Source organism: Sarcophilus harrisii, chromosome 2, assembly GCF_902635505.1.
Source record: "Sarcophilus harrisii chromosome 2, mSarHar1.11, whole genome shotgun sequence".
Taxonomy (NCBI): Eukaryota; Metazoa; Chordata; class Mammalia; order Dasyuromorphia; family Dasyuridae; genus Sarcophilus; species Sarcophilus harrisii.
Window position 1 is genome coordinate 29,630,999 of NC_045427.1, and position 15,569 is coordinate 29,646,567.

Sequence of the window (15,569 nt, forward strand, 5' to 3'; positions counted from 1 at the left end):
TGATCCACTCTAGTCTCTTTGGCCCACATGTAGGGCCAAACTGGTGTTTAATTTACTGTCAAGCCTCTTGGGTATAAATGTACATTTATTGCCGAGCCTCTTGGGTATAAATATACCATCCTCAGTCCTGAGCCCCATGGATATTTCCCATCCCAAAGCCCTGGAAGCTGTATGAATGACGAATGGTTGCTAGTGGCTTTTAAACAGTAAGTGGATTTATAAATAACCTGAATTAAATAATTGCTTAGTAATTAAATAATATTATAGGCAGCAAGTTGGTGCAATGGATAAAGCACTAGGCCTACAGTCAGGAAGACTTATCTTCGTGTGTTCAGATCCAGCCTCAGACATGTACTAACTTATAACCCTGGGCAAATCCCTTAACCCTGTTTGCCTCAGTTTCTTTCTCTGGCAATGAGCTGGAGAAGGAAATGGCAAACTACACCAATATCTTTGCCAAGAAAACCCCAAATGGGGTCATGAAGAGTCGGACACAGTTGAACAGGAGCTGAAATAATTACTAATATATGTTTTCTAATTCCAGGTTACCAATGAACCTCCAAAAGGTCTCCGTGCAAATATCAGGAGAGCGTTCACTGAAATGTCATCTTCATTTTTTGAAGAAAATATACTTGGAAGGGATTGGAGAAAAATTATTTTCGGTATTTGTTTCTTCCATGCCATCATTCAGGTATATTCTCTTTTCTTGTTTCATGTAGCAATATCATAGGTCATTGGAGAAAAAAAATCAAGAGGCTGCATGGAGCAGAACTCTGGACTTGGGGACTTGTTTTCAAATCCCACATGTTACATTCTCTACCCCTGGGACTGTGAAGAAATCACTTTACTGCCCTAGACTTTGCTGCCTTCATGAGTTGAATAAAGAAGTTTGACTGGATGTCCTCTAAGACCATTATTGATCAAGGATCCATTCAGTGATGAGGACCAAATCTTTGGCTTGGACCCTGGATTCCTTACCCTGCTAAATGATGGTATTGGTCTCTACAGACCCTTTAAAATCCAGTACTATTACAAATGGTTCAATATTCTGGAAGCCTGAAAGACCCAGTTCTACTTGTTAGAATCAACCCCCGTCTCTTCCCAATCGTTGCCTCATCTGGACACTGAACCCCAAGCATACTGGGATCCTCACCATTCCTTGAACTTGATCCATGCTACTCCATTCCATGCATTTGTTCATACTGTGCCATGTGTGAGGAATGGTGTGGTACCCCAACTTCACCTGTAAAAATCCCAAAGGAGAAAAGATGGATTAGGATGCTACTGAAATCATCCAGATGAGAGGTAATGAAGACTTCAGTTGCAATCATGGCACTGAAAATGCACAGGAGATGGGAGACGTTACCAAGGGCAATTTAATGGGATTTGGTCATTGATTAGATATGAAGGGGGGGAATAGAGGAAGAGGAATGATGGATGGATAAATAGATAAATTAATAGGTAGATAAATAGATGATAGGTAACTAGATTGATGATAGAAATTGATGGATAAGCAGATACATGGATGAGAATGAATAGATAGATATATGAATAGATGAATAACAGATAGATAAATGGATGGATACATAAATAGATAATTGGTAGATATATACATAATAGAGTGACAGATAATATATAGATGATGATTAGATAGATGATAAATAGGTAAATAGATAATGTGGATAGACAGAATGATATATAGATAGATAGGCAGACAGACAGACAGACCATGTGGATAGAATTATTGACAGATAGATAGACAAACTATGTGGATGGAATTATTGATAGATACACAGATAGACACAGACAGACAGATAGATAGATAGATAGACAGGTAGATAGATAGAGACAACAGAGCATTTAAGACCCTGCATGTTCAGCACTGGAGATAACAAAAACAGCAAGAAAAATAACGATAGCCTCTCCCCTCAAGGAGCTTCCATTTTAATGAGTCAGTAGACTATAAAGAAAAGCCAGAAAAAGAGGCAAGGGGCAGTGTGTTGGTGGTTGGGGAGCAAGACAGAGATGTGCTTTGGGGCAAGGTAAGGTGGAAGCTCACCTCACAGGTTCAGGCTATTTTCAGGAGCTGCCTCCAAAGCTCCAGAGGGCAGGAGAGATGGTGACAATGGCGGGAGTCGGGGCAGCATGATCTAGAGCTAATGTCCAACAATTGAAAGGAAAATAAATTGAAGTGATCACAAGTAGTGACCAGGGATGTCCAAATCTCCAGAGAAGTTAAACAAGAACAAGAGGAAAGGTCAATGTATTGAATAATTAGCTAACTTAGTGCTGATCTTTGAGAGGACAATTTTAATTACATGGGAGAAGTATAAGCCAGATGATAAGGGCCTATGCAGACAGTAAGGAAGAAGAGGCAGGACATGTAGACACTGACAACTCCTTCAAGAAGTTTGGAAGTGAGAGGGAGGGAGGGCGGATGCTCACATCAAAAGGGAGCTGAAAAAAACAGGAAGTCATGGTGGGACCCACCATGAAGGCAAGATTTTGGAGTCCGGAAATTCAGGAGCAGGGCCAGCATCCTGGGCCTCTTCACAAAAGAGGGGGCAGGAAGATTTCCCCATCAGGAGAAGGGGGTGAGCCGGCATCAGGATATTCCCAATGAGAAAATTGGGGATGATTGGAGGAGGCCCTTAGCTCTGAGGAAAGGTCCAGGAGGAGAGAGAACTTTGCAAGTTCCAAGACTAAGAGCAAAGCCAGGAGAGGATTGATTGAGAGAACAGGAAAGGGCACAGCCAGATGAGCCAGAGCCCAGAAGAGCACCCAAAGAGGGAAATTCTGGAAAATGTGGTTGGGGAGGGGGAGAATTTCATCAGAGGACCTTGATCTCCCTTGCTGAAAAGGGAGGGAGCAGAGGGCTGAGAGGTTGAGGAGAAAGTGCAAGGTCAGGGGCATCTGCTGGCAGGAAAGCTCCAAGGGGCCAAGAAGAAAGGAAGGGAAGATGCAGAGCCTGGAGGAGGGTCAGGAATGGGACTTTCTTGGTGGATCTAACTCTGGGCTTGCTCTCCCAACCGACAAGAAATATGGATGTGGATTCCCTGAAGGTGGACCAGCTAGTCGGCAGGCTGCCATTATTAGATAATTGATCTGGGCCCTTGAATGGCCAGTTCCTCCACAAAGACGACCCCTGGCCATACCACTGGTAGTGGCCTGATAGGACAAGGACTGGAAGGATCCACCCAACCAGAGTTGGAAGCTTTCCTTCATCTCCTACCTCCAAGAAGAATGGCTACATATCACCCTCTAATAGTTGTGGTCTACAAGCTAATTGTACAATATTTCAGAGTCTGATTCTTTATGTACAGCAAAATAACGTTTTGGTCAGGTATACTTATTGTGTATCTAATTTATATTTTAGTATATTTAACATCTACTGGTCATCCTGCCATCGGGGGGAGGGGGAGGGGGTAAGAGGTGAAAAATTGGAACAAGAGGTTTGGCAATTGTTAATGCTGTAAAGTTACCCATGCATATAACCTGTAAATAAAAGGCTATTTAAAAATAGTTGTGGTCTAGGGGCACAATGCTAGGGGTCCAAAATAAAAAGTTCTTTCCCTGCTCACTCTAAAATAGAAAAGTGACACTTGTCTGACTCTCACGGCCTTGCCTCCTTCCCATCATGTTCTACATCACTTTTGCCTTTCCTATGGCCATAGTAATGCAGATGAAAGGGTTCTTAGAGATTATCAAGTCCAATCTCCTACCCATTGTACAGATGAGAAGATGAAGTCCAGAAAGATGCTAATTCAATTCCTCAATTCGAGCCCAGCACTTCACAAAACCACAGGCACATTCTGCCTGTGACAATGAGAGAGACTGTGAGGTCTCTAGAGGATGAAAACTGGTCTTACAATCCTGCCTTTAACATACACTGAGTTGGTGGCTCTAAGCAAGTCATTTCAGTTCTCTCCATGTCCTAGTTTACTCAACTATAAGTTACAAAGAAAAAGGAAAAGGAGTTTCCTCATTCAGGAATTTCTGATACAAATAAACTCCCTATTCCATGATGACTTCCCAACTCAAGGATCATAGATTTAGAGTTGAAAAGGAGGTCATTCATTCCAAACCCCCCATGTTACAGATGAGAATACTGGTACCAAGAATAATCAAATGGTTTACCAGAGTCACTTGGTCATTAAACTATAAGGTAAGATTCGAAGCCATATTTTACTGACTCCAGATCCAAGATCCTGTCCATCATTCTATACTGTTGGGTACTTCAGTAAATAAGCATTGAAGTTAATTTAGATGAATCTTTTCAAAAAATAAATATCTAATACTTACTACACTTAGAGTCACTTGATCACTAAATTATCTGAGGTAAGATTTGAAGCCATATTTTACTGATTCCAGATCCAACATCCCGTCCATCATTCTACACTGTTGGGTACTTTAATAAATAATCATTGAAATTAATTTAGATAAATTTTTCATAAAATAAAGGTCTAATACTATATTTAATATTTTATTCAAACTTAAATTACACAATTTAAATTTCATCTTTTTTCAAATTCTAGGAGAGGAAAAAATTTGGCCCTCTTGGTTGGAATATCTGCTATGAATTTAATGACAGTGATAGAGAATGTGCCTTACTTAATCTAAATCTTTACTGTCAAGAAGGAAAGATACCGTGGGATGCCTTGATCTACATCACAGGTACAGCAGCCTCTTCAGCACATGGCCTTTCCCTAGAACCCGCCCAAAGACTTCTCTGTTCATTCCAGTGCTTGGCACCTAATTGTTAATAATGAATGTGAATGAATAAAAAAGCATTTATTAAACACTTACTGTGTGCCAAGCCACCTGCCAAATGGTGGACATGTAAACACAAAAGCAAAGACAATTCTCGCCCTCAAGGAACTTAGATTGAAATGGGAAAGAGCATTTCTTAAGGAGTTGGCCAGGAAGGGATCTTTGTTCTGAAAAGTATCAAGTTAGTGAATGGGGTTACAGGGGAGTAAATTGGTATATACCATCCAGGAACAGTGACAAAGTTGACTGATTATAAGTCATGGTTAAAATAAAGGGATTGGACTGGATTTAAGCCATCAGGATTATCTTATCCTTCTCTGATTTTGTGATCTTATTGTATTAAGAAAAAAATAGCTAAGACCTCTGTGTGTTATTTTCTTAAATGCTGACAACTGTGTCATGCTTAAAACTGCTATTTTAAGAGTCACTGAAGTGAGTAGGTGCCCTGAACTCTTTTGATAGATACACATAAAGTCAAAACTAAGGATAGAATATCAAGGTACCCTTATATTTTCAAAGCCAAACTATTTTTTGCAGGTGAAATAACTTATGGAGGTCGAGTTACAGACACTTGGGATCAAAGATGCCTTCGTACAGTTTTAAAGAGATTTTTTTCTCCTGAAACGTTAGAAGAGAATTATAAGTATTCCGATTCAGGTAAGGGAATTCTAAACATAAGCATCATTTTATCCTTGAAAGCCTTGAAATTATCACAGAACTTTATGTTCCTGAAATAACAGTGGCTAGACCTGAGTGGTCGCCAGCTGCCTACCTCAGGTGGGTCCCGGAACTATAATAGATGAATAGATGAAGATAGAGAATAATATTCTATATAGTTTTAAAGCCTTGTTATATTCCATTTAAACATGTTTAGGATGTTATATTCTAATCAGTTTCATTTTTAATTGAAAATTCTCTGGCAAAAGATAGCAAAAAGCCTTTATGAAACGCCCACTGCGCCTCAGGATCCTGCTTCTTGGAATTCATTAGGTGGTTAGAATATAGAAAATCATATCTAGGATGTCCCAAAAGTCTTATTGCAATTTTGAGCTTCTAAAGAGATAATGGGCATAGTGCATGGTACATAAATGTTTACTGAGTGTACATTATTTATCATGTAATAATCACGTTAGCTAAGAAAAGACAATGGACACTAAGAGAGAACTGAAGGGGGGATCTGAGAAGGACTCAGGAAGAAAGAGACGTTTGAGTTGGAGGACAAAGAGATGGTGGGAGGTCATCCAAGCTGAAGTGTGGGGAGGTGTATTTGTCTGCAGCTGTGCTTTCATCACCATAGACAGCTCCTGGAAGGGAATACCATGGAGACCTGCCAGGAGTCTGCAACTCACCATCCCAGGGCTGAGCCCAATCCAGTCCAATCTGGAGGGCTGGCCCATTTGTATGTGTCAGAGGCAAGGCCGGACCCAGTTCTTCTGGCACTCTCCATCACACCGCTCTGCCTCTCACAGAGTACCTAGCAATGGGCTTATTAAATTGGAGCTGGATTTGGTAGACCATGGAGAACCACTATAGATTTTCACACAGAGCTATGGTAATGGGGGGTCAGCCACAGCTGAGCCAGAAGGGCACTGATGATCCTAAGAGGGGACTAATTGTGGGTGGGGTCTGTGGGTGCTGACCTTAGTTGGAAAGAAGTCATTGTGAATGCTGTAGATGTCAACATGGGCCATGCAGCTGGACTCAGCTGTCCTCTGAGACCTTCAATGAGCTGCAATGGAAAGAAAGAATTACTCCCCTAAGGGAGGGAGGAAGGGGTGAGAAGGAAAAGACAGTAACTGTTCTATAGTTCTTGGTCATAAGACATCATGGCTACCTTCAATTAGTCAATAATAAATTATCATTTATTATAAATCATATTGTGTTGTCCTGTTATGTGTTATGTTATAAACAAATTAATATTAGATTGAAAATATTATATTATTATAATAAATTATTATTGACTGACCAAAGAAAGCCATGATGACTTACCTCAAAGAAGCAAGGAATTATAAATAAAATCTAAGGATTTCCAACAGCAACAGAAGTGGGTAAGAGAAGAAGTTCATAGGTTTTCTCCTTAAATCCCAGCTACTCTGACCTGGAAACATTCAGATCACCCAACTCAGATTTTTATTTTATACATTTTTTCTCAGAGGCAATTGGAGTTAAGTGATTTATCCAAAATCACACAGCTAATAAGTGTCTGAGGCCAGATTTGAATTCAGGTCTTCCTGACTCCTGGCTTGGTGCTCTATCCACTTTACCATTAGCCGCCCCAATTCATATTTTTAAACAATGGTCGTAGCTTCATACAGAGACTTCTGATTATTTTTTCTTTGATTGTAAACCTTTTGGCTCACTCTATCCCAATTTCTTTTTGTTCATAATCTTACTTTCCACACCCTGTGTGTATATGTGTATATATGTATATACACACATGCCATGCAAACAATCATGCACATAAAAGATATATTATGCATATGATGTATAATATATAATAATGCATAATATATTGTACAATGTGTATAATATATACTGCACATATTATAATAAAATATGTGTATGCTATAATATAATATATATCATACATATACATAGTTATTTATATGACATCACATATTGTAATAAAATATGTTATATTGTGTGCTAAAATATATAATAAATATATATCTTCCATGTTCATAGTTATTTATATGACATGTCACTCCTCAGAATGTAGGTTCCTTTATCTCAGGGACCCTATTTTTCCTCTTCTTTATCATCTTTAGACCTTAGCACATGGCTTGGCACACTATACATACTTTAGAAATAGGTATTGACCAACTGCTTAATCCATGTTCTGCAGCAAGACACTTTGCAGTAGCAACTTTGATGTCCTTGAATAGCTTCCTCATTCTCACAGCAGCCCCTCTGAAATTCTTCATTTTGATGTTTGAAATACTTTCAGTCTCCAGACATATCCAAACAGATCCTGCCAACCTCTCTTTGACATATCTCTTCAGAGATATTCAATTATACCCCCATTGGGAAAGGCCAAAATTTTGTCACAATTTGGATAATTTCCAGGATAACCTATCCAAAGGAATTTTTGAGCAATATGCATGCTGTCTTTTGGGGAAGTCACACTGATCCCTCTACTGCATCCCTGGTTACTTAATACAAAATAGTCCCCAGTGATGCTATGTTTCAAAAATATTAGTCACTTTTTTTTAATTCCTTGTCTATAATTATCTCTATGGGGATATAATCATAAGCAGCTTTCCTTGGTATCTGGAATGTGCCTCCCTATGCATTCACACAATCTACTAGTGAACAGACTGCCTCAGTTGTTTTAAGAGATTTTTCTGACTTCAGTCTCTATGTGACTATTTTTCTATTCTTACTGCCACAATCACTAGACTCTTGCTATCTTAAACTATTCAGGAAAAGATCCACTCCTGATTGATTAGGAATACCAGACAAGTATACAAAATCGGATAACTAGCTCCCTCCTTCCCCCCCAAAACAAGTCATCTAACTTTCAAAAGGAAGACAAATTCAACAGATATTGAAAAGTAAGATGTAAGATGAAACCTCTAATCTGCTGGAAAATCTCCTCTCAAGTTCTATAGCCATGATCCTGTGATCCATGAAAGATTTATCTGACCTCAGATTTCATTATTTTCTATGTTTTTAATGACAGGTATATATTTTGCACCTTTTGGGGACAACATACAGGATTTCAGAGACTATATTGAAAACTTGCCTTTGATTGATGACCCAGAAATATTTGGGATGCATGAAAATGCCAACTTAGTTTTCCAGGTTTGTATGGATGGACTTTCTATTTAAAATATATAAAACATAAATTCATGCTATCCTATTAGTGTAAAATCTAAATGCTAGATTATGTAAATTATGACACACTTAAATAATCAGATGGTTACAACTCAACCATGCTAGTTTGTCACATTGCTAGGTGATATAGTGGATAGAGCAGAGTTCTAATCCTGACTTGGACATTTATTATGAATAGTCACATAAAATCTCTGAATCTCATTTTCCTCATCTATAAAAAAAGAAAGGTTTGGACTTGTCTAAAGCTAAATGGCAGTCAACAAATATTTTCAAGTGTTCATCTCTTCTATGATTTAAACAGATTTCCATGGCTTTAGGTATGTATTAGACAAAGTATAATACTTTGTCTAAGTATTCTATAGAGTCACAGGTCTTCACACTAGTTTCCCCCATATTTTACTGATTCAGCTCTTTGGGGAGTAATGAAAGCTCTTTTAATTGATTTCATTATCCAAAAGAAGGTATTTACTTCCCTCTACTAGCTCTTAATTGCCTAAATGAAAATCCCAGATCCCTTCATATGGATAGCATTCTGCTCTCTATTTGGGCTTTCAAAGTATCCCTTCAGAGACAATATTTTATTTTATTTTATAGATAGAATAGGAAAAAAAAGAATACACACTAGACTTTTTTCCTTTCTCTCTAATAGAGCCTTTTACCAACCCTCTGATTATTTCTTCCAAAGATGGAAGACCCAATATGATCATCAGTCCTCACTCCCTACCCCATCCCTCCCCTCACCCTGTTTTGAAACTTAAACTAGTATGAAACTTACTCTGCATAAAATAGACCAGTTCCTTGGGAGCATAGGGTTGTCCAAACATATTTTAGAAGCATAAACCATTTATATTCTATATTATTCTTAATAAAGGGTCCAACTTTTCAACAGTAAATATTTCTAAATGTATTTTTTCAATAGTAGGAAACACATTTAAGATATTCACACTGTAGTTTCATCTTGCCAGCATTACCTTTTTTTTTCTTTTCTGGGAGGGGTAAGAAGGGAAGCAGGGAAAGCACCAATTATGTGCCAGGAACTTTGCTAATTGAGTGCTTTATAACTATTATCTGTCACCTTTTTGATGCTACTCCTGTTAATAGTCACTTTTTCATATATAATGAATGAGATTAGATATAGAGAGCCAGGGGAGTTTCACTGTAACTGCCTGTATCATCACTCATACTATGTGTCTGTGCTGAAATACTGTGCACCCTGCAGAAAGCTGGCCTTTCTTCTTGAGTTCTGTAATTTTATTTAGGAAAATAGGTAATTTATTACCTAATTAGTGGCAGATTTAGAATTATTTTAGTATATACTTTTAAATGAGCATATTCAATGAAAGACAAAATGTTTGCCTAATTACTTGAGAATGTGTCTCTGACATTCTCAGGTAATTTCATTGTACCATCTCTGATCCCATATTTATCCCCTAGCAACCATAGGGTAACACTCTATAATGTGACAAAAATTATGACATTTTTTAAAGAATGAACATCTTCAGTGATCTTCCTCTTCCCCCTTTACATTATAGTTCAAAGAGACCAACTCTTTCATCACTACTATCCTTGATGTCCAGCCGAGGTCTGGCGGTGGTGGAGGTGGAAAGAGCAACGATGAAATCGTCCAAGAACTTGTTACTTCGGTCTTGTCAAAAGTACCAGGTAATAAATCTTTATAGGCATTCTACAGAATGTAGGAATGAAAATTCAATTATTTATTTACATAAATAACTATTTTGTTTAGAATTTGGGGCAGTTGAAAATAAGTATAAAAGCTTCAACTTACCTACTTTTTAAAAAATCAGTTTTATTTTTAGTTCCAAATTCTCACCATTCAATCTCTCTCTCCCTCCAAACCATTGAGGAAGCAAGAAACAATTAAAAAATAGATATATAATCGAAGAAAACAAATTCATAGATATGTACATACATATATGTTTATACTTATGTGTATATGGATATATGTATCTGCAGGTATTATATATATATTTTTTTTCAATGTGTGCTTAATTAATTAACCTCTCTACCTGAAGATGGACCCCACCTACTTTTCAAATTTAAATTCTACATCTCTATTTCCAGGGTCCATGTTTTGTCAGTGTGAGCATTTCCCCCACTAACACAAATTGTGACTCCTGCTAGAAGGAAGGAACATTTGTAGGTGTTGCCAGGGTCAAAAGAACTTGCCATCTAATGACCAAACCTTCAGGGGATAAGAAATTAAGAATAAAAAATATTAAAATATTTTCAATGAATCTAACAAGAAATTGTATTGAACTCAAGGCTAAATGAGAAAACAGTAATACTACAGAAAGAAAGGGATCCCTAGAGTTGAGAAGGGAAATTATAAATTTCAGAGGCAATAGAAAAAGCAGTGTAGTATTATGAAGAAAAAAATCACTGGACCTAAAACACCTAATTCCAAATCCTAAGTTCATTGTATACTAACTTTGGCTCTTAGCTAAGAAAAATCTCAATTTATTCATCTGTGAAACAGGGATTATAATAGTCACACTACATGCTTTACAATATGCATCAGTGTTGACTTCCCCTATTAGGATGTAAGTTCTTGGAGGTTATTCTGGCTTTTATTTTTTCAGTGTTTTGTGTGTTCCTTAATATAGCCTTTTTGTGTAACCTTAACACAATACCTCACAATAAATGCTTAATAAGCCTAATAAGCCTTTTCTTTATTTATTTGTCAATAAAAAAAGTCTTACATAAATGCAAAGTAAAGCTAAGAGATGTGAAAGATGTTTTCAGGAAAGAGAAACTGGATATAGGGGAAAGAGTAATGTTTCTTTTGCACCATATTTAGGGTTCTAATCACAAAGATGCCTTGGGCTCAAATCCTTTTTCCAAACTCCTGCCATGAGTTGGCAAAAATCGTACTCCATCCCTCCAATCTTCAGCTCTTCAAAACCCATCACCCAGGCCTGTTTTATTAGTCCATTTACAAACGCCCCTCTCAACATCCAAATTCCTGACGTTCCACCTGGCAGGTCCCAATCTCCATTCTCAACCCAAAAAGTTGGATGTCTGACCTTGGTCAATCTCATGTCAATCTTAATACCCTTACCAACCAGTCCTACTTCCCTCACTTTCCAAGACCCCTACACATTTCCAGGATTCCCACCGAAGTGATCACTGAAGCCAGGTCCCCCTCCATAGCGTCACAAATATTATCTGCCATGAAATTACCTCCAGCAATCTGCAGGTTATTGGAGTCTCCTTCTCCACAATGTCACCTTGGGAAGAAGGACTGAGAGAGGACTGTGGGAGATGCAGAGACCACTTTTTTAGGCCAGAATTCTCTTTCAAATATACACACAATTGAATGTATTGACTTTAGCAGTGCAAATCAATATATCTTATTAAGATACTTAATTTTGAGGAAATTTACAGCCAGATGGAGACTAAGAAGGATTTAGATTTGGCCCATGGGCTAAAGCAGGATTATTTCCTAAGCACTTTTTAGTATCCTGAGTCCCCTTGTCAGTTTGGCATAAAATTATCAAAGAAAATTATAAAAGAATTCTATTAAAACAGACATCAAAATATTTGAAAAATTCCCAGACCCCACATTAAGACTCCCTAAACTTAAGATTCCTTACCTTTAAGCCTAAAGGTCAACAGATACTGATATTCAGGATTTGGATGGTAAACTCATTTAGTATCATAGAGGTCCCCCTAGGATATAGTTATTATCCTATTTGGGACTCATTTGCAAAAATGTGATACTGGAAGACAAAAAAAGTATAGAATTCTAATTCTTAGTTATTAATAGTTATTAAGTGATATTACACCTAGAAAAAAGAGATGAAGGCTGAGGGATCCAGCCAATCCTGACACCTGAAGAACCACCATTAAGCAATCAAGGATCAATCACTTATTAGGCAGATTTATTATTATCTTATTATTAATCAGCTATTGACACCTCAACAAAAATTCATTTGTCTTCATATTTTGACTGTCACCATGACAAACAGAGCCCATCATAAAGAGATCTCTTAATAAATGCTTTTTGACTGGAGACAATACAGCTGAGAGGAAGAACCACCATTAAGCAATCAAGGATCAATCATTTATTAGGCAGATTTATTGTTATCCAATTATTAATCAGTTATTGACACCTCAATAAAAATTCATTTGTCCTTGAACTTTAACTTGTCACCATGACAAGCTGAGCCCAACATAAAGAGATCTCTTAATAAATGTTTGTTAACTAGAAACAATACAGCTGAGAGGGAGGGGGGGCCTAGGCCAGATGGACAGAGGAGAAGAGTAAGGTCCACAGCATGGACTTCTATTGGATTCAGCAGGTCTCTGGACCACCAAGGGCTCATCTGAAGATGGAGCCCCACAAGGGGCAAGGACAGCAGAAGAGAAACATACAGACCCAACCAACTGCATGATTTTGCCTAAAATGGGTCAGTTCAAAGGATATTCAGCAAGCAGGGCTTAAAACAAGCAAGTGCAAAGTTTCTTCCACCAGTTTACATAACAGGATCTCCAAGTATTTGCCTGGAGGATCCCGGAAAAATATTTTCATAGCTCTCATCCCAGTCACAAAAGCAGATATTAAGAACCCAGCAGATCACAGGATGCCAATGATTCCTTTTCTACAGTTTTCCTATGTACGTTTTCCTGGGGAAATCAAAAGCACAAGATTCATGACTCTTGACCCCCAAATAAGACAAGCTGGAACTTAGGCAAAGAGGAGAAAGACAGAATCTAAATGGAAAAATGGGAAATGGAATCTGCAGGTGGCCCTAGAATGCAGGAAAATTAAGACTTGAGTTCAAATGTGGTTGCAGACATTTACTAAATGTCTTTACTATTCCTCTGGGTAAGTTTAATGTCAGCTATAAAATGGAGATGATGATAAAAGCATGTACTTCCATATACCAGATGAGGTATTATTTGTAAACTATCTAGCATAGAGTCTGAGACATAGTAAGTCCTTTAAAAATATGTGTTTCCTCCTTCCTTCTCTGCTCCAGAATTATTTTCTTCAACAATGACCCAAGTTCTAACATCTATCTCTAAAGAAATAATAAGACCAGTTTTGGATTCAATTTGATTCAGCAAGCATTCTTGTTTTGTTTTGTTTTTATTTTTATTTTTTATTATTTTTAATGGTTTTTATTAAAGCTTTTTATTTATAAAACATATGCATGGATAATTTTTCAACATTGACCCTTGCAAAGCCTTCTGTTCCAAATTATCCTCTCCTTCCCCTCTCCCCCTCCCCTAGATTGCAGGTAGACCAATACATGTTAAATATGTTAAAATATATGTTAAATCCAATACATGTATACATACTTATACAGTTATTTTTCAACAAGCATTCTTTAAGTAAATACTACATACTAGACACTTGTATTAGGTACTTGGATAAAAATTTTTAAAACCTGCCCTCCAGGATCTTTCATCCCACAGAGATTGCTGTGAAGTTCTGTTTTTATACCTTTGGGCCTGAATCACAGAAGCATTTGTTTAAAGCATTCCAAACACTACAGTGATTGACAATATTTCTAAAAAGCCGGCTTTAAAAGCATCGTTAGATGAGAATCTATAGGAAATGTTAATAATAATTCTTTTTGTGTGTTTCAGTAAAACTGGAAATGGAAGGAGCTTCAGATTCGCTCTTTGTCAAGGATGCACAAGGACGCCTCAACTCCTTAACGACTGTCCTTGGACAAGAAGTGGACAGATTTAATGGCCTTCTCAAATTAATCCGAGTATGGCAATTATCCCGTATTTTTTGTTGAATGTCATTGTTTTGTAGTAATATTTATAACAACGGGGTAGTTTTTAGAATTCTATACTTTTTTGTCTTCCAGTATCACATTTTTGCAAATGAGTCCCAAATCTATAAGACTGGTACTTATAAAGTGCTTTATAGTTTTGTAAAGAGCTTTTTATACATATGTTATCTCATTGGATCTTTTGTTTTCAGACTTGACCCTTCTCCCAAGATCCAGTTCTGTCTTCCCAGCTGCCTATGGAAAGCTGCCTCTGTTTTCTCATATTATTTGGAATCATTATGTCTAGATCTTAACCTCTGCATGAAGTGATGGGATTAACACTGGACTTCAGATCTAGAGACTGGGGTCCAAATCTTTTATAGCAGTGTGAATTTGGGCAAGTCCCCAAACTTCCCAAGACCTCAATTCCATCCTCTATAATAAAGCAGTTTCCCTTGATCTCTAGAGCATCCTTGAAAGGATGAAATCAAGAAAATTACTTAACTATCTGAGTATTTCATTATATTCTTTGGCTGCTTAGCACTGAAATTCATTATGATTTCCCACCTACAAAATCTTACCAGAAACTGGGAGCATGGTAAGAGCCCTTGCTCATGAGAGCCTCTTAGTAATCTGGAATTTTTCTTCTAGGTACTCCAGCAGTGATTTTTAGACATCATACATGGCTTCTGATATCCTCTGGGGATTTGTACTTTAGAATACAAATAAAAGGGCATATGAAGATGGAACAAGAGGCATATGGTGAAATAAAAAACAGTGAACATAGACAAAGTCAACAGTGAGGTTTTATAATCCGAGGAGGAACCAGCAAGACATCAAACAAGAATGAAAGAAGAGATCGGATAAAATGAATGAATTGAGAATTGTTAAGTGTTCAGGCTGTGTGAATGGGAATCACCCAAAGTTGCTAACATTTAATAGACATAATCAACAAATTTAATAATACTTCACCTAGGATTTTATGTCCCCAGCCTTGACCCACCCTCCTCCTGAGGTCCATTTCTGTCTTCCCAGCTGCCTGTGGGCTGGCTATCTGTATCTTCCAGCATGATTCAGATGCACTATTTCTAAAACTTGACCTCTGCCTGAAATTTTTTTAAAATTATTTGGGAAGGAATCCAGGAAGAAAAAGCACAGGAGAGATGAAAGGGGAGATACCAGTTCGATGTTTATGGATGAATAAACATGACA

At 37.6% G+C, this 15,569-nt stretch overlaps 1 protein-coding gene across 1 annotated transcript in view; it reads left to right on the forward strand.

Annotated features, from left to right (window-relative positions):
• The window catches only part of DNAH6 (dynein axonemal heavy chain 6), a 189,518-nt gene that overhangs the window by 161,885 nt on the left and 12,064 nt on the right, over nt 1-15,569 (forward strand). Inside the window, exons 66-71 of the mRNA XM_031949760.1 lie at nt 545-691; nt 4,536-4,674; nt 5,308-5,427; nt 8,453-8,574; nt 10,140-10,269; nt 14,224-14,351. Of these exons, the coding sequence (XP_031805620.1) occupies nt 545-691; nt 4,536-4,674; nt 5,308-5,427; nt 8,453-8,574; nt 10,140-10,269; nt 14,224-14,351 (786 nt within the window). The remainder of the gene's footprint in view (nt 1-544; nt 692-4,535; nt 4,675-5,307; nt 5,428-8,452; nt 8,575-10,139; nt 10,270-14,223; nt 14,352-15,569) is intronic.